At 36.9% G+C, this 24,663-nt stretch overlaps 1 protein-coding gene across 50 annotated transcripts in view; it reads right to left on the bottom strand.

Moving 5' to 3' along the window:
- Positions 1-24,663, bottom strand: part of Ptprd (protein tyrosine phosphatase receptor type D) — a 2,156,260-nt gene that overhangs the window by 71,292 nt on the left and 2,060,305 nt on the right. For all 50 annotated transcript variants that reach the window (XM_048806967.1, XM_048806968.1, XM_048806990.1 and 47 more), the window contains one exon: positions 28-151. In XM_048806967.1, coding sequence (XP_048662924.1) covers positions 28-151 — 124 coding nt within the window. The remainder of the gene's footprint in view (positions 1-27; positions 152-24,663) is intronic.

Here is a 24,663-nt window from a genome sequence, read left to right as displayed (position 1 = left end):
GTATTAATAATATCTGCATTTCCTTACCTTCTATTGCTGATAGGAGAACACGGGAATGATCATATGCAATTACATTTGCATATCTATTCTTTGGTTTGTTTACTTCCAAGTTTGAATGTTCCCATGTGAACTGCTGGCCAGGATCAATTGACTTTAAAAGAAAAACAGCACATACAAAATCAATAGTGAATAACACAGAACTATAGGCATTTATCACAGTAACAAACATGATTTAAAAAGAAAATTCTGAAGTCACACTCCATCAAGACCACTCTAGCTCTGAAGCTGAACACTAATGCAAACAGCATAACACAAAATGATTAATCATAGTAAGAAACAGTGATAGTCACCAACATTGATTCAAAAGAAAAAAAAAATCAATATGGATGTCCTGTTAATATTGGAAAGGCAGGTTTTTAGTTTTACTTCTCCATTTTCCTCTCTGCTGCTGTAGTTACAAGTTATCTTGGTTCGATATTCCTTCTAGTTCTGTGAACATTATTTAATCTTGATTACACTTTCCTATGTGCATCTAAGCCCAGTCTTTAACTTGAACTGTCTTTCACCGGCTATGCTGCCCATTCTTCTCCTACATGCTCACGTCTTAATGGCAACTTAGGGTTTTGTCTGTTTCTTTGTAACATACTATGGGCAATTATCACTGGGCAATTTGTACAACTCACACTGCTAACAATAACAGAAACAAAGGGAGGTCAAATTAATCATCACAGTCAGAAAGTAAATTTATAACCCAATGCAGATAGAGTATTTTTTTCTATTTATCCTTTTTCCTTTTACTATCGGGTTATCATTGTTCATCAAGTTTAGTTCTTTTCTTATTTTAGCTTTAATTTCTTTGATGTTCCAAGAAATTATTCAACCAAAATATTTAAACAAAATTACTGAACAATCTAACATAAACATTGTACAAATATTATATATACACACATATATACATATACACACGTTATAGGTAGAACTATTGTTTCAAGAGCAAATAAGACTCTAGTGGACTTGTTAATTTCCAGCTGTGCTAAGAAATCAAAACATCTTTTCTTTCATCACAGGATGCTGACACCTTTTTTAAGATTTCTAATTTCATGCTATATGGAAATATGAGTTGAATAATAACATACATGATTTTAAGTGATCAAAATCAAGGTTTCAATAATAATAATAATAATAATAATAATAATAATAATAATAATAATAATATAGGTTTACATCCAGGTGAAATATTTTTTAAAAGGTAATAGAATTTCTAGCAGTTATTTTCGATGCTAGATATTTTCTATGCCTTTACATGTATCTGCAGAAGTTGAAAGTAAAACATGCACAACTGCTATCATATTAAAGATGAATGCTTTCTATGGATAGCATGACAGTATAGCACATTAAGCCTGTCAACTCTTAAATAGCTTCCAAATAGTAAAAAAAAAAAAAAAAAAATCAGCAGTATAACTATGCAGTCTCAAATTAACTAAGGAATATAAAACCTTTTTTAAAAAAATTCTTAGCCTGTGCTAATCTAAAGAGGCAATCATTGAACAGTATTCAGTGAAATAATTATCCATGACTTTGGGGTCTAAAGAATAATGTTATCAAAGGACTTTCTAATTTGTTCTTCCAGGGAATGTATGCCATCCCCTGCAGAACACAATTCTCTCCAAGTAATCCGTGAACTAAAGAAGCTGAAGTTTTCACATGTCCAGGAAGTAGTTTTCACATGTCCTGAATCTGCTCTACACAGAATAGCTCAATTCAATGACTAAGACTCACCTTAAACTATCTCAGGTTGGTCCTAAATCCACAATCCCAATGCCATTCCTTACATCCAGAACTTCAGCATGTGCTGTCTCATTGAAATCCCTTCTCTAACCTCTTATTCCAATCCATTCTTCACACTGTGGTCAAAGATGCTTTGTAAAGTGCAGAGATGAGTCAGGCCCCCGTCTAAGAACTTCTACTGGCTCTGGTGAGTTTATAGCTTCAACTCTAAATTCCTTGTCATAGTCTTACATGTATAGCTTTAGTGATCTTTGCATCTACACTGTATCTGGCTTAGTAAATAGTTTGATGGATTTTTTTTAAAAAATAAATGAATAGAATTAATGAATACATGTTTTTGAGAAAAGTTCTTAAAGAGAAATCATGGAGTAGTTTCTCTATATAACATGGAAGTTAGAGAACACAGTATGAGATCTTCAATGTACCATGTACCAAAATTTTTAATACTTAATACCCTTTATCATATGGCTTAGAAATTAAGTGCATAATCCTGAAATTAAAACTACCACTAATATTCCACTTTATACTAGTAAATATTACTGGGTAAAGACACTGTCACATTATCCCCTCAGATATCCCAACAAGATGCTAAGGTCACTGATATATAGTGGCTTTTGGTAAAAGGTATTACTCTATTACTCTCTGATTACCTTGTTTTATTCTGACAAAGATTTCCCACATATGTATAAAATGGCATACATTTCATTATAATAATAAAATTGCATCTATCAACTCAAACACACGGTTAATTCCTGTTCATTTCTGCTCTTGCCACATATCCTTAGCCCTCTGTGATTTATTAAATACCTACATTGTTCAAAAATTGGAAATGGAAAAATGAGCTGTGTACCACATGTTAATATGCTTCGACTTAAAGTGTGGTCCATGAGAAAATGACCTACAAGTAACAGGATGATTATAATAATGGCTGCTGAGTCATTATGCTTTAGATACAATATAATTTAATTTTTACAATTGTTATGAGGTAACTATTGATTTCCCCCCCATTTAACAGACAAGGAAACTGAAACAAAGAAAGATTAGTTGAATAAATCATACTGAGAGTCTGCTCTGGGACAGGCACTGTGATACTTGATGGTTAAGTAATTTGGCTCAACACACACAGACTCCTAGTTATCCTCAAACTCAGGTCTGTGTGGATTCAGAGCTCAGCTGAGAATTACTAGGGGGTGATTCTGTTCCTTAACCTTCCAGAATGCCAGTGCAAAACGAGGAAGCTCAACACATGAAGCACTTCTAAGTATAACTATCCTTTACCTCGCCATTCCGAATGATATTTCTTCCCAACTTATCATTTTGTGTCATTCTAGGACAATTACATAAGGAATCAAGTTTTAAAAATGAGGTTGGCTTCACGTGGATGATAAAACAGATGGGACGCAGCTTACATTTATACTTGTTTTACACGGATCAAACAAACGTTGATTAAATAATGCTGACTTGTCTGTGTGCAACACAGCCCTCATCCATCTGGACCTATCTGTCTGACTGAACGTTTAACAATACACAGCATAGGTCATTATTTTTGGAGCTTGTCAGAATGCTGAGAGCAGTAAACTCAGTAAGAAGAATAACTACTGAAAGTAGGTAAGGTATCCGAACTTTTTAATTTTTTTTTTTTTATTTTTTGTGGGGAAAAAACAAAAAACTTTGAGAAAAATCATGTTTCCATTGTCCATGATAATGAGTCAAACCTCAGAGATGAATAAGATCCTAATTCTCTAACCCCATTTTTTAGGTTTTTCTTAGTGCAAGGGATGCATGGTTGCTTTGCCTCTTTGTTCCTTGGCTTCCTTTGCTGCTAAGGACGAATGGAACAGTCTACACAGAGAAAGAGGAGTGTAGATCTTGAGGGGTGCAGAAGTTGACTTCCAGTTGGAACTCACATTTCTAGCTGGTTTACCCTGACCATGCATCTTCCTACTACAAGGTAAGCCTAGGTCAGTCACCACAACAGTATTCAAAACAATGTGGAATAAGCACCCTTTTCCCAAGGGACTCAATTCCTTTCTTTGGACCTGCTATCAGTATCTGTTTGTGAGGCTGGCTCTCAACTCTTTCTATTCATCCTGTGGTTAGACACACTTCCTGTGTGTCATCCTTGCCTTCCCAGCACTCAAACCACAGTCCTAACTTCTGAAACTGGAATTCTGGCTAGGTTTTTTTTTTTTTTTCTCCTCCTAATCTCCCTTGAGGAGAATTTTGCAAGTTGGAAATAAAACAAAGTAGATTTATTCAACCAATCTGATTAGTAGACTCTTTATGAACTATGTGACATTTGTACGTGGAATTGTTAAGGAGTTCATGAACCAGAAGGATCTCCACTCAGTCAATAAGTTCCTTGAGACAGAATCCTGGGTGGGTGCTACATAGTATCTAAAACATTACCAAGATACCTAAGTATTGCTGTCTGCTGGATTGGTGCTGGGCTGCCCTTTTAGCTTTTGACAAAATCACCCTAATACTAACAGATCTTCAACTCAATAGCTTTGCTTCACTGAGAAAAATGTGACCAAATAGAAGGAAAAATCTTCCTTGTGAGTGATTTAAAGAAGAAAGAGAGTCCAAGTCGACACTTGGTAACATCAAATACTTTGCATTGATTTAGACTTGAACGTGATGGTCTGAGAGTTCTAATCTTTAACAAGAACTTTGTCTTAAAATAAGTTATTGGAAAAATAAGCTACGTAACATAAAGGTTTATAATTTTGCACTGCACTCTTGATTAAAAAGCCAGAATTCAAAAGAAAATATTTATAACTAATATTTATAATAACACTTAGATAAAATTTTGTTTTCTTTCTGCTTTTCACATATTAACCTTATTTTACCTTCACAAAGAACCTAGAAGTAGAAAAGAACCACTATTAGCACGATTCTGTGGTTGAATAAAACTATGGTACACAGAAGTAACTATGTCACAGTCAAACAGATAGTGGGTGAAGAAGCCAGGTTTGGGGTCTAGGCATTCTGGCCCCCAAGTCTGAGGGCCAAAGGGCCATGTTATGCTCCTCTGTAGCTAAGCTGGAGAAAATTCTTTGACTGTCACTCACTTGCCTTTTGGTTGTTTCTCTGAAATGTAATACAAAGAAGGCTGGGAATAGACTCTGTAGACTACTGATGATCTATTTTTGTAATTTAAACACAGAACAAAAGAGTGACCATAAAACTGTACATCAGATTACAGACACTGAGTAAAACTTCATCCCAATATGAAAGTGATTTTTTTGTAAAGCTGAGATCTTTATCATCTAAAAGCAACGTCCTTCAATAGACTGCAGAATTCAATGCTTACACAGAAGAAAAATATAATTCCCATATGCAAAACACCACATAATAGTAGTTACCCAGTTCCACTCCACTCTTGACCTCAGGAAGAAAAAAACCTCAAAATATTCCTTTAGAAACTCATCAAAGAGAAACCACAAAAAAGAGAAGAGATTCATCTTATTTCTGTGTTTCTAAAACAACTAACAAAAATTTAATTATACAGAAGAAATAGACCATCTACTTCACTAGCCAAACTTAGAGTTCAGACCATCATTTTTATAGGGATTTGAACTTTCAAAGACCTTAACGTTGAGAGAAATACTATCTTTCCACATCATTCTCCATTAGCGGGCTCTTTTGGCTCTTACTCAGTGTGGTTTGCTGAGATATTCTCAAGTTCTTTCTGAGGTTTAGAACAATCTGCTATTGACCTTGTGTTTCTGCAATGAAGGCTTTTAAAATTCTTATTCATTAATACTCTCTATTTGAAAATGGTAAGTTAATATATATCCATCTGAAAAAGACCCATGGTTGCATGGTTGGGAAGGGCTGTGTTTTGCACTGTTGGCAAAGCCCTGCAATTGGCATAATAAGTACTTTCTTCAAAGAAGAGCATGAGTTCCTTTGAATCCAACAATACTTTATAAACTGGATGTGAGAAAGGGGTGGAAAGTCCAGTGATGGGCAATGTCTGAGAGTCAGAGAGCAGCATGTTAGCTTTCTCTTTGCACTTGATTAACTGGGTCAGGTCATGTAACTTGGGTCTGTTTGCTCTATTTCCTTTTTCTGTTACTATCTTCCAAGTGTTAGGTTTGTGCCCTCCTCCTCTTATCTCCCTTGATCCAATTAGTTATCAAATCTTACTGAGTCTCTCCTTATAAGGGCACCTTTGATCCAGGCTACCATTAGAGTGTAAAAAACTCCACCAAAAAATTTTTCCAGGCTCGTAGGGTTAACTAATGAATGAATGTTGAAGTTCCTCACCTTTAACAGCAGGAAAGCCATACAAGATTTATAAATGTACCACATTTATCAAAGGTAGCTGAAAGTGCTCCAATCAGATATTTTGTACAATTAAATTTTATCTCCAGGCAACAGTTACATCAACTCTATATGTTGCCCAGTGGTTTGATCTGAAATTCTGGCTGCAACATATTAGGTAACAAATATAGAAAGTTGCTTGAAGTAATATTTCTCTATATACATTTTATTTTTTTTAGAATTGGTATGTAGGGAGGCAAAAAGGATAAACTACACTCATAGTGAATCATTTAAATATGTAAAGTAATTATTTGAGGCAACGTTTTGGTAAACATTTTCTTCTGAATCACATCTCAGCACTAAGGAAGAAGTTGTTTATTTCAAAGAGGATACTCCTAGACATACGTTAAAATTATCTTCATTTACCAGGGATTCAAAATGATGAAAAACAGCTTCAATAAAGACAAAAACACGGGATTATTCCTCAACTCAGTAGGGCAACATAATGTGTTCTCTGGAATCCAAATAAGTTGTTTTACTACTTTATGTGACTGTGGAAAGGATTTTTGAGAGATCCTTCCAAATAAGGGTTTGAGAAAAAACATGTACCTTTAAGATATGGAGATTTAAAATGCCAGAGTTTTCATTATGCATTCCTTTTTAATATGCCCAACACTTTGCAAAATACTAAAAGCAAAAGTTATTCCTGGTTCCCAAAGGCAATGTTTTAGTGCAGTGAGAGCAGTGACATGTTTTAATTCTAGTGTTTTAGTTTTTATCTATTTATCATCTACATCAAATAAAATGAATAAGAAGAAAGGGTTGGACAGGTTTATAGTTGATGTTCATAAGGACCAGAGTATCACGGAAAATCACTTTACAGACAGAGTTCACACATCAGGATTTCTGATGCTATTTGAAAAAGCAAAAAGAATTAAAGAATTTCAGACAGCCGAGGACAGGAAAAGGTTCTTAGAAATTTATGAATTGTAATGCATTCCACTGTCATATATAACAAATTAGAATAAAAAATTTAAAAAAGAGATAAAGTTGACTGAACTGGTAAAAAGCAATTACAATAATTTACAAATATAAGTCACTTGATCAGCAAATCTTCAAGGGATTGATATTAGGAATTAAAATTGGTTGTGCACTCTAGGAACATTAGAGAATATAGCAATTGTACATAAGTAACAGTCAAATGAAATGATCTATTGAATGCAATCGATGCGTACTGTTAAACTGAATATTTTGTAGTTGCAACCTTTCTTTCCCATGAAAAATAGAACCCATTTTGGGCACAAAATTAGTAAGATAAAAACATTCACTCCTCATCACCCTTTGTTAATGCTGGCATTTATGAAGACACAAAAGGATCAAGGGTAGAGCACCTGATGCAGAGTTATCACTAAAAGAATGCTAGATATTCTGCATCCTCCGCCTGTACACACTCACAGCCTCCTGTCAGAACACCCTTGGCCCAGGGCAATCTTAGCAACCCAGCAATGTCTGCTTTCTCCTTAACGCCAATCCTATCTACTCTGACATAAAACTTCATATTCACTTTTAAGCACAAAACTTAGGGAACTGCTCCATTAATTTAGACAAAGAAATCCATTTCTTCCCTTCTACTTACTATATGACAATCTATCTACATCATTTGGAACCTAATCCGTCTTTGGGGCAGAGATAACACAAGTGCACAAGTAGCCACATATCCTTCTTACATTTTCCTTTCATTTGCTAATAGAGGACTGATCATTCAGGAAAAAACAGTGCATAAGTAAATTCAAAAGAAAACCAACTGATGAATGAATAGCTCAGTTCCATAATTGTTGTGACTCATACTGCCTCAGCATTTAAAAAGCAACACTGTAAGGAAAACAGCAAAGATAAATCATCATCTCAGTTTTTAAAAGTCAGATGGAGTTTTCCTAAGTGATAACATTAACTCTTTTTCATAAAACATAGGAAGTTTTAACCTGATTTTAAATACTTCCCTCCCCCATATTTAGTTTCAGATGTGGACAGGGGTGGGGGGGAAAGATGAAATTCAAAACTGAAACATGAATCAACTTTGTTAATATTCAGTCCATGCCATTCTAATCTTATTTTCTGGATCAGAAAAAAATTCTACATCCAAAATGAAATGAGAAAAACTGGCGCTTTCTCCAAGTCTGTGACAGAACATAGAAAATCCCAAAGAATCACTTAAAAAACTCTCTACCTCATTTCATCCCCAAATGTATTTTGTACAAACTATCTGGTTGAAACACAGGAGTTCCCACAAGTGCCTTTTGGGCACAATATATATGTACTAAGAAGCCCCCTTGCTGTTGATATTATTCTTTGCAGGAAAGGTAGCAATATAACATACTAAATATAAACTTCTAATTAAAGAAGACACACAAGCTGATCATTATTACTTATTCCCATGGTGCTTAGGTATCTTAGAAAGTACTTACAATCAAAAGTGTCAGTAGACTGTTCTCTTGCACATAAGCAAACTATAAACGCTCAAACTAACACAACCTAGAATTTAGAGTTTCTTTCTAAACTAAAAGATTATTTCCAAAATTTATTTGTTTTGTTCAAATTGTACAGTGTTTATATATATATATATGTGTGTGTGTATATATATATATATATTAGTTGTAATTGGACACGATACATTTTTATGTGGTGCTGAGGATCCAACTAGAGCCCCCCATATGCTAGGCGAGTGCTGTACCACTGAGCCATAACCCCAGCCCTGTACAGTATTTTTTAAAAAATATTTTTAGTTGTAGATAGACACAATATCTTTATATTTATTTAGTTTTCTTACATGGTTCTGAGGATCGAACCCAGTGCCTCATAGGTGTGAGGCAAGCACTCCACCACTGAGCTACAACCCTAGCCCCTTACAGTGTTTTAACATCGTGATATTCTTAAAGACTATTCCAGCTAAAACATTGTATTAGAAATTACACTGATAATTTATCATAGCAACCCTTTTGAAAAAGCTGGAATCACTTGAGAATATTGCTACAGGGGAGTGATTTCTCTGATGTTATATACTCCAGCATTTAGCATATAGTTCATTTTTAAATGTATTTGCAGAATGAATCCGGCAGGATACAGGGCAATGATGACTGTTTTTCTGGAACCTTAGAATTAGTTAAGTAAGAGTCTCCTTCAAAGGTGGATGCTGATCCAAGACAGGGAGGGTGGAGACATGGAAAACATGAAGGAACTCTGATTGGGCATAGGGGAGGGAGGGTGCAGGGTGGGCAGGAAAGATGGTGGAATGAGATGGATATCATTATCCTAGGTACATGTAAGACTGCACATAGGGTGTGATGCTACATTGTGTACAATCAGAAATGAACAGTTGTGCTTCAATTGTGTATAATAAATCAAAATGCATGTGGCTGTCATATATACCTAATTAAAAGAAATAAATTTTAAAAAAGAAAAAACTGGAAAAAATGTAAACACAAGCTGGATTAGATGGGAGATATGTAAAATCATTTAAAATAAATTGAATGGCTCCCAGTTCACACTAGGCTGCAGTTTAATTCATAAGAGCCCTTCTTATGTGGCACTTTTGAAATACACCCTAAACTCATACCCACAGCAGCCTTTCATGCCATGACCCTAACTCTTGCAGACTTCCGACTCAGTATTCACATGTATCATACAAGGGCTACTTGCTAGGTGGCAGTTCAGTATTGATCACACTACCAAATTCTTTTCCCCAGCGGTATGTGTTTATACAATTAATCAACCAGTTTGACATAAAACAAACTAAAAAACAATGGGGAAAAAGCTGTTATAACAACTGTGCTCTGTAGAAGACTCAAGGTCAGAAATGTTGGGAGTTGTGGGGAGAGTGGAAGGGTTCAGATGAGATGGAAGAAAAAATTTTCACAACAGAGCTCTGGTGCAGGCAGGGTTTTGGTTAGAGAGACCTTAGGTCCTGGTTTACATCTATTGTCCCGGTGTAATTATTAATAATACCCTCTTTCCCACTTGGGGCAATAAATTATGTGGCCATCCCAGATTAGAACATGTCCCAACTTTGTCCTACCCACATAAATGAGCTTCAGGACAGGGTCATGACCATCAGAGTCAGGAGTGCAGGGGTGTGGGTGTCAGGCTTTGCTAAATACTAAGTTCACTTACAGACTGTGTCATGGAAAAGTGGGTGGGGAAAAGTAATGAGTAATTCTGCACTATATCACCTGTCCTCACATCCTTAACCTTGGGATACAACAGTGAGATATTAAAACCAGAAAGAGAAAAGGTGGCTGTCCTGACTCAATGAAAACGTAACTCACGTGGGGAGCTGCATGCAAGAGAGAAAAAGGAAGCGGGCAGAGTGTGTGCTTTTTAACAGGTACCCTGCTCTCTGGAAAAAAGAAATCAGCAATGTGGCCTGTTGAGATTACCACTTTTTTCCTTTTTTAGGGGCAGGGTAGATGATGGGAGGAATGTGTTAGTGAATAAGCTGGTTGGATGTGTGTTCAACTGTGGAGCAAAGAACAAAGTTAATGAACTGATTTTCTACATGGATAACTCATTTTATAGACATAATATTTCATCTTTGGTATGCAATGTTTTATTTTAAGACCACGATTGAAAGATGAGGTTTGACTTACTTTTTTTTTTTTCTTTTTCGTGCTCTAAAAATGGAACCACAGATTTACTGCTGGAGTATTACACAATTCATCCACCATACGTATCTTAGAAACACAGTAGGTTCCAAGTATTAGAACATACATTAACGTCTTAAAAATCTGCCTGGATTAACCTATCTAAACAAACACTAGGCCAAGTTGGTAGGAAAGTCAGTCACAGACATACAGAAAACTGAGGGACCAGAGGATGATAACCATGAGACTCTGGGCCTCTGTAAAAATGGCAGCATTCAGTTGTCACAGTTAAATAACATGCCACTGAGACCATAGAACTGAGGCAAGGAAGACCAAGGATCAGACTCTGGAGCAAAGTGACCTGATTGAGGTGCTCTCTTGGTCTGAAAGCCTGGCTTAGAGTCACTTTGCCTTCTCCAGTGGAGTAACATTCATCCAACTGTGCACTTTTATTAAAAAAAAAAAAAAAAAAAACCTGAGCTGGACATTGATTCATCCATTTCCTAAGGCTAGATCTCAGATGCATTAACAGACACTAGGCTCCACCCAAAATTTTTGAAAATGAAAAATGAGTCTTTTCCCTGGATAAATGGATGTGACAACCATTGCAGAATAAATTACAATAGTGGGGGGGTGGGGAGCTTGAAAAGAGCCTTTTGGTATTATGAGACTCTTAAAATGACTTATAGTATAAAAAAGTATAAAGTTAATGAAATTGCTATGTAGTTACTGATATGGAAAGATATTCACTTTAAATTTACTTTATTAAATTTAAAAAGATTATAAACAGTTTTTTGGTTAAAAACTGTATCCTATAATCCTATATACATACACACACACACACACACACACACACACACACACACTCATATATACCTAGAACGTTGTATACCAATACTATCAGCACTTACATCTGGGATGTACAAGTTCATAATAATTTTTAAAAAATATTTTTTAAATGTTGGTGGACCTTTATTTTATTCATTTATTTATATGCAATGCTGAGAATCAAACCCAGTGCCTCACACATGCTAGGCAAGTGCTCTACCACTGAACCACAACTCTAGCCCCTCATAATAATTTTAATGCATTTCATTATGGTTTTATCTGTGTTCTTCAGTTTTTCAGTGTGTGAACACTGTACTATTTTGAGAAATGAGAAGAAAACTGAGTTTCAGAACACTTTTGAAAACTACCCATTTGACTTCCTCAGGTAACGGTAGAGGCAGAGGGAGCAAATTACAGAGCTCAACACCTAGGAGGGTATTTTGCAATGTCCATAACAAGTTTATCAACTAGGTTTTATGGTCTATGGGGGTAACAATATTCAGTGTAGATTTATGATTAAGAAAGCATATTGAGAACTGAGGATATAGCTCATTTGGTAGAGTGCTTGCCTCACATGCACAAGACCCTGGGTTTAATTCCCAGCAATGCGTGCATACGTGTACACACACACACACACACACACACACACACACACACACAGAATGCATATTGAAGAGGTAACACAAGCTTAGACTATCTTCTTCCAAACTCACCAAAGAATAGAAGTGAGAAGGAATCAGTTTAAACTACTACTTTATTTGATGATGATGTTGAGGAGTGTATTGATATTATTCAAAGCATCTCATGTAATTCTTAAAGTTAGAGGCAGACTTTATCTCCATATTACAGTTGAGAAATTGAGGCCTAAGGAGTGAAGACACTTTCTGTGAGTCACACTGGTAGTCTATAAAGTAGGGGAGCTGTGTTGTAAATTCAGGGAGTTTTGACTTTGAGGTCTGAGCTCTTACCCAATATGCTCTAGAGACAGAGTATGCGTCCGTGTATAAATTATAAATCTACTATCATAAAGCTTAAGTCCTCATTTCAAAGCTGTGGACAGCAAGGAAAATAGATTAAACTCCAGATGTCTCTGTCAGTTTTGGTTTAATGATGCATTAATATACCATAGTAACTTTCGGGTTCCAAAATTTTGTGGTAATGAAAGACAAGCTATAAGCTTTCTGTCTGGTTAGATTTTTAACCCAATTTTCATCAAATCCAAGAGTGGCATCTTAAGTATAATCTTTACCCTATAAAAGTAGGAACAAAGACACAGAATCCCTATCTTTCCTTCATTTCTACCAACCCAATAGTGCCTCCTTCTCCCTCTCTCCTCTGCATTACAAATGCTGCAGGAAAGGACAGAGAACTGACGCACATTCATATGTGGAACTGAATAGGCATAATGGAGCAAAGGCTAGAATAGTATTGGCAGGAACTACAGAGAATAGTGAGAGACCAATAACTCATGAATAACAAGTCTGCACTAATAGTTTTAATGACTAGTCTAATGGTTTAATGGATAGCACTTTAATAGGATTTCTAGTAGAATCCTTCTGAAAGCTTGTCTTCAATAAATCTGTCATTAACAAAAGAAGTAGCCTGCTTTACCACATAACCATAGTTTACTGAATCTGAACACAAAGAAATTATGGCAGTTGTCACCCTGCATTACCATCCTCGTCTCAGGTCTACTATTGTGTGAGAAATGGCTACATGCTCAAAATGGAGGTTGCAATGAAGGAAGCATATTTACACTAAAGGAATGCAGGAGGCATTAAACAGGATACAAGCAAAAGCTCCTAACTGTCAGATATCTGGGTATGACGACGAAAGCAGAGACAACTGCAAGCTAAATGCAAACGTTATGTGACCAATGAAACCTCAAAGACTCGCTGGAATTCTCTTTGAAATGGCTAATTGAATTCTTTGGGGTGATTCTTGTTTAAATGCCTATTATAGCATGGTTTCCTCGTATGAGTCATACTTGTTTCATGTTGTTTCCGATGCTGACTTCAAATCCCTTTCCAAGGGCTTCCCATGTTGCATTCCTTTGGATGTGTACTACCCTGATATTCATCCTAAAGTGGTTATAATAAGTCCTAATAAACAATCCTAAATTCCAGCGCCTGGCTCTATTTTTCTCATGTCAGAGGTTCTCAATTCTCAGTTCTCCACACTGGGATATTTCTTGCCAGAGAGCACTTATCCTGTTTTTCTAAATCCTTCCTTTCTTTCAAGGTGCAGTTCAAATCCCACTCTCCCCAGCCACTCCTGCCTAGAGATATTTCCCAAACATCTGCCCATGTGCCCGCCACCAGACATTACAGCATGGACCGTCCTCTTGGCAATGAGCCTGATTTAGCCTGATTTTTCTTATTTTAAGGACATTTAAATTCATGACTTTTCTTTTCATTTGACAATTTTTTAATTTCCCCAACTCTATTACAAATTCTTGAACAGAAAAACAGCCTATCATATATCTTTGTAGCCTAAAAAATAGCTAGCCCAGTACAGGTGCATATAAAATATATGTAAGACATATTTATATAATTTTAATAATTTCAGAGTTTTGCCTCAATTTCCATGCCAGTCTTTAGAAATTGGGATACTCATTTTTTTTTGTACTTACATTTTCACATCCTAAACCTTAAAATGTAGACAAAAAATTCTGAACCCAAGAGTAAGAGACGAATCCCTTTCAGATTACCTTCCCCATAGATGCTGATAGCAATAAATTCATCAACTTTACAGCATTTTATATTGATCATCAAGACTACTGAAAATAGCTCATCAGCCAGGCTACAGTCCATTAAATTTGTATAAATTGAAGAAGGCCTAGAGTATATTAGAAGATTAAAAATCTCTCTTTTCCAATCCAATGTTGAAAACATTTATATAGGTATAAACTTTCTAGGAGATTTATATATGACTATTTATGGGTAATATTACTGTAAAAGTGACTTAAGATCAAAAGTATTTATAATCATGCTATCCAATAAAATTAAACATAATTATATACCAAAAAATATAAATACATCTGACTTCACTTAAAACACCTAGTATTTATAAGAAAAATTAGATAGAATTTGCTTTTATTATACATAATAAGTCTTATTTACTCCAATTTGAGGATGAGCTCTAATAATTTAATAGGACAGCCAACAAAATACAAAGAAGCTCAACATCAAATAGCAAAATAAATGCTCTGTGAGATGAGTCTTTTTTTCCAATATGAATATTAAAATGCAAGAGTCCTTTGGCCAATGATTTCCAATAAGGGAAAAACAGAAAAAGATCTATTTGATACTTCAGAATCCACATTTCTTTCTGGACGAATGTATTTTATCTAGCTTGGAAAATTTTAGTTGAAACTATAACATACAATACTATGCTTGTTAACTGCTCCCATAGCTTACAGAAACTAAGAAGTTCTGCCGGGGAGATATAATAAAGAACAAATGCTGTCCCTTAATCTTATATACATTCAAATTAACAGAATATGAGAGGGAGAAAAATGAATTTTCTCTAAGACAGGTCCAAAAACCTCAGAGTTTGAAGGATTTATTTTTCTGTCCAAGAAATCAGGAAGTACAGACTTTGAAGAATAGATTTTTGACAGTTGCTAGCACTCTAACTGCATTCTATGGGATTTCTAAGTCCTGGAGTTTATTGAATGTCAGAGGAGAAAAAAATCCCATCACCCCTCACATTGTAGATGTAAAAAAATAAAAAATAAAAATCCAAGCATTACATTAAAGTAAAACTCATGCTAGATTATACTGAATCCTAACAAAATGTAGTTATTGTGGCTCTGGATTAAACTTTGGTTTTTAACTGACCTTAGTACTCCCAGGGTCGAGCAAAGTATCTAGTATTCTGTAAAAACTCAGCAAATGTCTGTTGCATGAGTGACTTGAATGCAAAGCTGGGAAACAACAAAGACCTCCCACAAGCAAATATTAAATGTTCTTAAAAATCGTTTTAAAGGTAGCTAATATTTTTCCAATTGGTCTACCTTGTTCTCAAGGATGTTTGGGAGAAATGTGCAGCTTTGTTTCACAGAGCTCATTTGTTTATTCTCTGATGAAAATTATAATCCTTGGTTTGTGGCACTGCAATTGGTTGCTGTGGGAATGATTACAGATGAAAAACAAAAAGATTATATCCCTCTTCAAGAGCAAATGAGTACCAAGAGCAGATGAACTCTTAAGGAAACAAAGATGTTCTTTTCATGCAAATATTTTTATGATAAAACTGCAGGGAGGAAAAAAAAACTGTTATTCCATGAAATTTGCTGGTGGAATTTTCGATTTCAGGAAAAGTGATATTTTTTTTTTCCCTCCCAGAGTTGGCCTTCATCCATAAATCTTCAAGATCGTTTTTCTTTACAGACACTGGGTCAGTAAGAAAAGTGAGTTCTATAATCAACACTCTTCTCTTGCATCAACTTAGGCAGGTTAAGGGTTTCCTTCTCTGTGTACAGAATTGCCCTCAGGGAGCTCAGTCTCCTGCACTGTCCTGACTCTGTATTGCCCAAGGGAGGTCCATGGAGCACAGCCAAAGGTGCATCCTCCTGCTACAGAGGGTAGCACCACTCTGGAGGCTGCTGCTCCTGTCTGCAGAAGCCCTGCGGCAGCACAGCAGTAGAATTACCAGCTAATGAAGCATCTTTACTCATGACTTGATAAATGACATGCATCTTGCTGTCATGGGACTATACTTAGGCAGAGGGAGATACCAAGAGCAAACCATTCTCCCGTATCATTTTTCCCCTAGACTCTTGCATACATTCATTCTAGAACCATTTTCCACGCTGGTCACAGGGATACCCTAATTAATAAGATTCACTGCCTGTCCTAAAGAAGCTTCGATTTTAGTGAAGACATGGCTCTGAGTAAGAAGATGAAGGCTTTGTACTGTCAGACATTCAACACAGCAAAGAGCATGTCAAATCTGCCCCATACACAGTGACAGACCCCTGCATCCCCTTAATCTCAGCCTGGTACGCAAGCCTCCAATTGGAGCTTGCCTCAGACTCTACCACTTCCATGTTCACACAACTCCTCAGTTCCTTCCCCTTATGAAACAAATGTATTCATCAAAAGTGTGTGTATGGGGAACATACTGGTTTCCTAGTTTCTGTATAATATACCCACTTAAGAAACAAATATAAAGTGTAGCCATGGAATTCTTCACTTTAAAACTGTGAGTTTCATATGTGAATGACATATTTCCACAATGAAACAATAAGTAAAAATATATAAGTATATCACATAAACTTGTTTTTGCTCTAAAAGTGCTTTTGTTTCTTTCTGTTAATAAACATTACTACTTTATCACAGTTCTTGATCATTACTCACATTTCTAGAACTGCTTATAATCTGGGTTCTACACAGGCAGAATCCAAGGTAGGATGACTTTAGATGGAATACTATAGTTGGCCTTTCTTTTCCCCTCAGAAAACATTTTCCCTTACTCATCTGGGGAATCTACTTAGAAAACATGATTTGTCACATAATGTTAGATGTGAAACTCGCTGAGTGACTTCAGCCATGTCACTTAAACACCTTAAAATATATTCTTATAAAAATGACAGAGGTGGTTGAGAGGCAAAGATCCCCAAATCCTCTAACTCCACTGTGGAAATTTTGTGACCCTGGATTCAAATCTCTGGAATTTGATGAAGGATTTTTTTTTTTTTTTAAAGACAACAGGAGAATTCCTGAGCTGTGACAACAAAGATCAATACAGAAGGAACTGAAAAGAAACAAAAAAGGAAATCAATGCCCAATTGCACAGCAACACCTACCATATCCAACACTCAGGGTGAGAATTTTTGTTCTCCTCACGTCTCAAGCGATGACAGGAGGTCGATTAATTATTAGGGGGGAAAATGGGGACTAAATTCTCCCACCTTTCCTAATGCAGCACCCTCGCTGCTATTAATACAAAGGGAGTCCACATTTCACTGTTCATTAACTATACTAATTATAGGTCCTCCTTCTCTGCCATGTCTGCACTCTCTAGTGACAAACCAACAGAGGAGATGGGTCCTAAGTCTGTGGGGTGCAAAGAGGCATTGACACAGTGGAAAATTACGGAGGAATCTGGCAGAGAATATGATCTTCATAACATCAACTTTGAACTGTATTTTATAACAATCAGATAAATAGATTTCAGGGTAAAAAGATGAGGGGTAGGGAGACTGACTCTTCAAAGGTCCCCTAGTGGAATCACCTCTCTGGTACTTGAGCTTCGGCCTCCTGATCAGTTCACGAACACGACATTCACCATACATACCCTATCCTTTAGGAGAAAGAAAAGCTAGAGCTAAAGCAAGCCAAATAACAATATTGACAAACCCTTAGGCTAATGGAAAGGAATGTAAGTGGGCAAGGAGTTTGCATACTCCCGCCATCTTGAAATGTGGCAAACTTCCTTGATTGAAAAGTTATAGTTCCTATCTTTTCAAGTCACTTAAGCAGCTTTTATGTAAAATTAAGATGCAGAAACATAAGAGGATATTTTGCATAGATGAAAGGACATTTTTAAAATCTTAAGGGTGTTGTTTTGTATCACTTAAATAGGTTTATAGAGCTTAATTTATTGTAGTGAAGAAGTTTTCCTTTCATCAAGGCTCTTATCTAAATGACACTGAAATCTGACTTGTCATCCGGGGAGAAGAGGGCACCTTGCCAAAATGTCTTCACTTTTTCTTAATCTTCAGGATTAGACAAGTAGGTAGACTCTGATCTACAGTTTAAAATGCCAAGAAAGGAAACAAGTCAATACTAACCATTCCCTGAGAGTTAAGACTAGGTCTTTACACCTTCTAATCCCTTCAAATACCCACTTTTCTTTCTTTTCTTTACCTTCCCAGTGAATGGTCAAGGTCCAAAGTCAAAGGTGTTCAGTATTATTATGGGTCATTATAGAATATGACTGGTGAATTGTTGATTTTAACTCAAACAATCAAATATACTGTTTGACAAAGTTGGGACAGAGTGTTAGCTATTACTTTTCAGGTATTCATTGTAACCCTTTGTCTTCTTCATACTTGCTAATTTTTAATAAGAAATAAATATGAACATGAAGAGGGAGGCTGGGTAGAAATGTTCTAACGAATGTTAAACAAGTTCTTTTGTGTTATTGTTCAAAAAATGTCTCTGACATTGAAAGTAAATAAATAAATTATAACTATATCAATTAGAAATTTGGCTACTATGCCTAATTTGGGATCATGTGAACAGTATGTGACTACCTTAAATAAATTGAATGGCATAAAATTTTCCACGGTGAAAACTGTGGTATAAGGAGATCAACCATCAGAGGCAACTGTGTATAGCATAGCAGTCACAGCATGACCCCCTGCAAAACCATGTGGGTTCACATCCCAACCCTGCAGTACTTTCAGTGTGACTTTGAGCAAGTTGCTTTTCTGTAGTTCAGAACCTTATCCAGTACTACAGGGACACTGATAGAACATACCTGAAAGGGCTGATGAGTTAATATATGTAAGGTGTTTCAAAGAGCCACTGGCACATGGTAAGCGTTATATGAGTGTTTGCTATCATTGTTATCCTTGCAAAGCACTAGGTACTATGACACCCTGGAGAAATCTAAGTATTATTCTCATGATATAAAAATGTTACATAGTTTAATAATAAAAAGGCAGTTATGAAAAAATTCTTAAAAGTGGCAAGAAAAATCAGGTGTGATGGCCCACTGTTAATCCCAGGGACTAGAAAGGCTGAGGCAAAAGGATTGCCAGTTCAAGGCCAGCCTCAGTAACTTACCAAGACCCCGTCTTGAAATAAAAAATAAAAAGGGTTGGGGATGTAGCTCAGTGCTAGAGCACCTCTGTTCAATCCATAGTAAACTCCCTCCCCACCCCCCGCCACACACACACACACACACACAAAACTGGCAGGGAAAGGGAGGGAGGGGGAAGAAGAGGATCAATAAAGGAAAAGGGGTGGGGGAAGAGAGGAAGAGGGAGCCAGGAAGAATAAAGTAAATGAAGGGTCTCCTTGAAGCTCTGGCTGGAGTGGGGAGGACTGATGAATGCCTGCTATTAAGGAAACTTACTCAGCAAGTGAGAAATAATTAAATTCTGATTATGCTGCACACATGAACTTTTTAGTTAAAGCCAAATACTCCAATTGCTGCATCTGTGATGATTAAAAGACTAATGTTTCCCATGGCATAGCCAAATCTGCAAATTCATGTAACGTCTTAATGCTCATATCCTTGTCTTTTATCCTTGCTGTACTCCCCAAACATGGTGGTGAGCCCAACAATTATTTCTCAAAAGGAGTGACAAACTGTTTCGCCACAGTTGAGAAACTATGACAAATAACACTGTCATTACCATTTTTTAAAAATTTAAAAATAAATACATGAAAAAGGAGTGACATACTTGTGATCTGGAGTAGCAATAGGCTCTCTGCAGCCTCACTCTGAGCCCTCATGGCAGCATTGTTAAAATTCTCCCCAAAAGCTGTCTCAGAAGAAATAGTAGCATAGGTGCATTAACTTAGTCCTTTAGGTACTTGCAGCTTTAGGAGTAGAAACAGGAAGTGATTTCTGTGACTTGAGAATCCTTTCATGATCACCCACTGCAGACTCCTTAACATGTTGTCATGACCCTCCAAGGGTATAATCACCTTTCCCACCTCACTGCCCAGCAGCATGGACTGTGAGGTTGTGGTGACAGCTACGGAACCGAATATGGTCCCCTGCATAAGTCATGCTGCTTCACTTCTCCATGGCTCTGTGCACATACCTCCCTCAGCCTGGGGTCTGGTATCTCTAGCAGTTTTCATTGACTCTCTAAGCCAAGTTCCCAGGGAAGACCCTCCTCAATACTGCTCTTCTCCTGACATCCACTTACAATTATTGCTTCATTTTTTCTCCTTTTTCCTAGGATTCAATCATTCACGATAGAGCCCATCTCTTGATCATTTTTTATTCCCCAGTATACAGATAAAGGCATTCAAACTGTTCTTATAAACAAACAGGGGAAAGCAAGTTGTCTAGGGGCATTAAAATTCATAGCAGAGACACCAGGATGGTTTCTATGTAACAGTATGACAAGTTATTTTCTACATCTTTTTCTGGACTTTATAATGTAGATTTAATTTCCAGAAATATAATATAACACATATGAAAAGAACTCTACAGACATTATAATCACACTCCATCCTTTTCCTAATTGCTTCTACAGGGCTCCACTCTGGAACAATGAGAAGGGGATATTATAGAAGGTAAAATAACTTGTGAAAGACAGTTAATGTTATTAAGTGACTAAAAGGTAGCTCATGAGTACTGAAGTCTACAATATCAGGGGCCACTTCTGTACTGAGTACAGAGAACAAGGGGCCAGGCATCCAACATATATTTACCTTTGTTACAACCTCATGAGTAGATGCTAATAGTCAAATCTTAAAACAAGGCCAAGTGGAGCGGGTGGTTTGGGGTTAAGACCAAAGCTCCTAATGGTTGAGTCAAAACATGCACCCTGTTTCTCTTGACCTCACAGCCCTCTCCAGCATCTGCTATGGTGTCCCTCGAAGTGTACCCTAAAATCCCAACTTCATTTAAAATCAAACTCAAAAAAGCAGTGTCCTTTTTTTACTTTTTCCTGTTCTCTTTTGAAGTTGAAAGCTTGCTTTGGAACTAAAGACACTTCAGGATTGGCTGCATCCTGACAGTCCTGGTCTCCACATGGGAGCAGGGGGTAAGATATTCTGGTCAATGTCCAGTGGTGGTCAAGAGCCAGTCAGTCATGGTGAACTTGTATGAGAACAAGGACTGTCAGAAAGCTAGAGTTAAGAGAGCTTCCCCCCAAGATGAGTAGGACTCTCACAAGAAAAAAAAAAAAAATGAAAGGCTCAAGCATGAAAGATATCAAGTTTAAAGTTGGCAGGAAAAAAAATGTCTGAGGTTCTTAAAAAAAAAAAAAAAAGTGGGTGAGAGAGCAAACATTTTAAAAGTCCAAATAGAAATAAGCTTTGAAACTTGAGAAATGGGTTGCACTTTGAATTCTATTAACTACAGAAGTTCAGAAAGAATATAGACTATAAACACTTAGACACACACCCTGATTCTAGAGGCAATGTTTTCTTTTAAGATGTGCTGTTGTGTCTTTGTGTCTGACTAGATTTGTTTACAAGATGCAGAATGGAAGCCAGCTGGGAAGGAACTCCCTGTACCTTTATATCTTACTTGGTGAGGTTGGGTCCTTAACTACAGAAAAAAGAAAGCATCTTCTCAGATTGCCAACTGGCTGGCCCACCTTCACTAAAAAGCCGCACTGGGAGTTTAATCAGTGGGTACTTTTGAGTTAAATCTGAGGGTCTATGCTGGGAGCCATTAGCCAAGTAGGTATGACAATTTCCTTGCCAGCGTACCCCATGTTGCAGTGACATTGAATGTAGGTGACCTTGCTCAAGGACCAGGGCGGATTAGGGTGTTCCCGGTTTAACATAATCGGGTTTAGGGCGTTCCCAGTTTAGGTTCCAGGTTTAAGGTTTAAGATTATTCCTGCTGGGAATAGGGCGTATCCTGCTGCCTGAGTTCCCCTTGAGTTCTCACGGGATTTAGACAGTATATTTTGGGAGACAGAAGCCCAGTGGAGGTGGATTTGGGCAGAGAACGTGAATTTGGGCAGAGAACGTGGATTTCCCCAGAACGTGATTGTAGACGGCTGGTGTGAGTTCGGGAATAAAGAGTTGCTGTTTGAATCTACAAGCTGTGTGGTGGCTCGTGATTTTGTGCCCAGCCAGACTGTGGCAGGTCTACATTAAAATGTATTCACTTCTGTACTCTTGAAAGATAATAACAGTCTATTTTCTGAGAAAGGTGCCTGAAAATGCGGCTTTGCTGCTGATACATCAGGTGGGGATGTCGACCAGGAAAAGCAGCTATTTATTTATTTATTTTTAAACAGAAAGACTCCCTTTGTTCTCTTTGCTCCTGTGGTTGGTACTAGCAATTCTGATCGCAACAAAGAGTTTCGGTGAACTGTAAATTTAGTTAGAAATTGATCCAGACACTCACTTTGGTTAATCATCTGCTGCGGGCCCAGTGGTGAGCTGGTTACCATGTGGCCAACAACACGCAGAGAAACCGTCACACCTGACCCCGGAGAAGCCTGTCCAGCCCTGGACTAGAATGCAAGAAGGGGCAAAGAGGAAAAGCTCACTGTGTTGCTTTAAACTAGCAGATTTTCTTTTTCTCTTTCCTTATACTGGCATTTTCACCGTCTTCAGCAAAGCCTTAGGGGTTTGGCCAATGATAGAAAGAGTGGAGGGTTTCATCGATTCTAGACCTTCCCTTCTTCCTACATTGTAACATCTCTGAAACTGATGTATATCTTAAAATTTATGACATATTACAATTATATTGACAATGCCTTTCTTTTTTACTGGTACATGTCACCATGGGGCGTCTTTAAAATGCTGCTATCTACATTTGATGGGATAAGTAAGCTACTAAGACTACTGAGCACTTGCATGAGACACGTGATAGCCATTCTAATGAATTCTTTTTAATAACTTTATGAATTACTATGATCTCTTCCTTTGTAGAGATGAAAAAACTCAAATACAGAGAGGTTCAGTGATTTGTTTAAGGTCACACAGCTTGGGCCAGTATCCACATTTAGGCAATCTGACTCCAGGTCTATGCTGTTGGTCACTCTCTTCTATACTATTCATTGTTGACTCAATGAGTGGAAAACCCCAATTGGAAAGCAGAGGGGTCAGCATCCAAAGAGAAGTAGAAGAACTACTCTGTTTTTATCAAAGTGGGTAATAACATCCCCACCCTCACCTCCAATCCTGGGGTACCAGATCATTCTGACTTAGAGTAGTAAATTTAGCCATTCAACAACCTCAACTTGGTTTATTCAGGTCAGGTATGAAAAAAGTTGTTTGTGCTTTTTGCTTCATAAAATTATTCACTTTTTATTCACTGATATAAAGCACCATAACTTGTTTAAAATTATAAACAAAATCACACTCTCTATGTATGGTTCATGTCTCCAAAAAACATAAAAATGGAGGCTTTTCCCTGGTCTATTCCACTCTTTGATTTTGGATCAAAGATGAAAATAAATCTATCATTTCCTACTTTGCTTCTTCATCAAAATAGGGGAGCCTCTATATGGAAAAATTAGTGCATTTGAAGTTGGATTAAAGAAAAAAATATATAACCAAACAAAACCGTGTGTATGTTTCTCTCTCCCTCTTTCTCGCCTGGCTTCTTACTGGTGTCTGTACAATGTCTAATGTGAGTCCACCCTCATGAGTTTACACATAAATTACAAACTAATTGAAAGCAGATATGGCAAGTGGTTTTGCATTATGAAGGTTTACAATTATCAGAGGTTTACAAAATGTTCACTAATGATGGCTTTGTGCCTGCTAATGTACTCTGAAACACATGGTCAAATATACCAAAAGCATTTTCCTAGGGAAAATAGAAATGTTTTCTTTTGTGGTCACTGCTTTGATGACACACAATTTTTGTCTCTTCTATGGAGAAACACAATGTTTACCACTGGGAATGGATCAACTGCTTACAAAGGGAAAAAAAAAAAAAAGAAAAACCTAACTCATTCTTATCATATCACAGGAAAAGCACTGTATTTTCCCAAGAATGGTCATGCAACACAAATTGGTAAATATGACACTTCACAGAAAATATCAGAAAAAAAATTTTGATCTGGTTGGAGACTACAGTTCCTGGGCTCTGCAATCAGAACATAATCAGAAATAAACAGGAAAAGATGTAGGTCTTTAGAGGACGTAAGTTAAGGTACAGCAAAGATGGAAAACATAACATGAATTTGTAACTTGGATCTGTCACAGAGCAGGTGTGTGACCTTGGCCGAGTCATTCCTTTCCTGGTCTCCTGTTCCTCCCCTCTAAGACCCATCTAAATATATGACCTAAGCAATGTCAGCACTGTCTTGTTGTATTCCATTATTCATCAAGGAAATAATATATCTGTTTCCTTTACCTGTCTCACTAAAGTGCTACGAAGATTTCAGCTCATTCAGCAGAGGTATCAGAAGAACAGGGCCCTGATATCTGGGATATTCCTTATAAGAGCCTAATTATCATTGGCA

Source organism: Marmota marmota, unplaced genomic scaffold (assembly GCF_001458135.2).
Source record: "Marmota marmota marmota unplaced genomic scaffold, marMar, whole genome shotgun sequence".
Classification (NCBI taxonomy): Eukaryota; Metazoa; Chordata; class Mammalia; order Rodentia; family Sciuridae; genus Marmota; species Marmota marmota.
The sequence above is the reverse complement of the archived record's forward strand: the minus strand, read 5'-3'. Positions and strand labels throughout refer to the sequence as shown.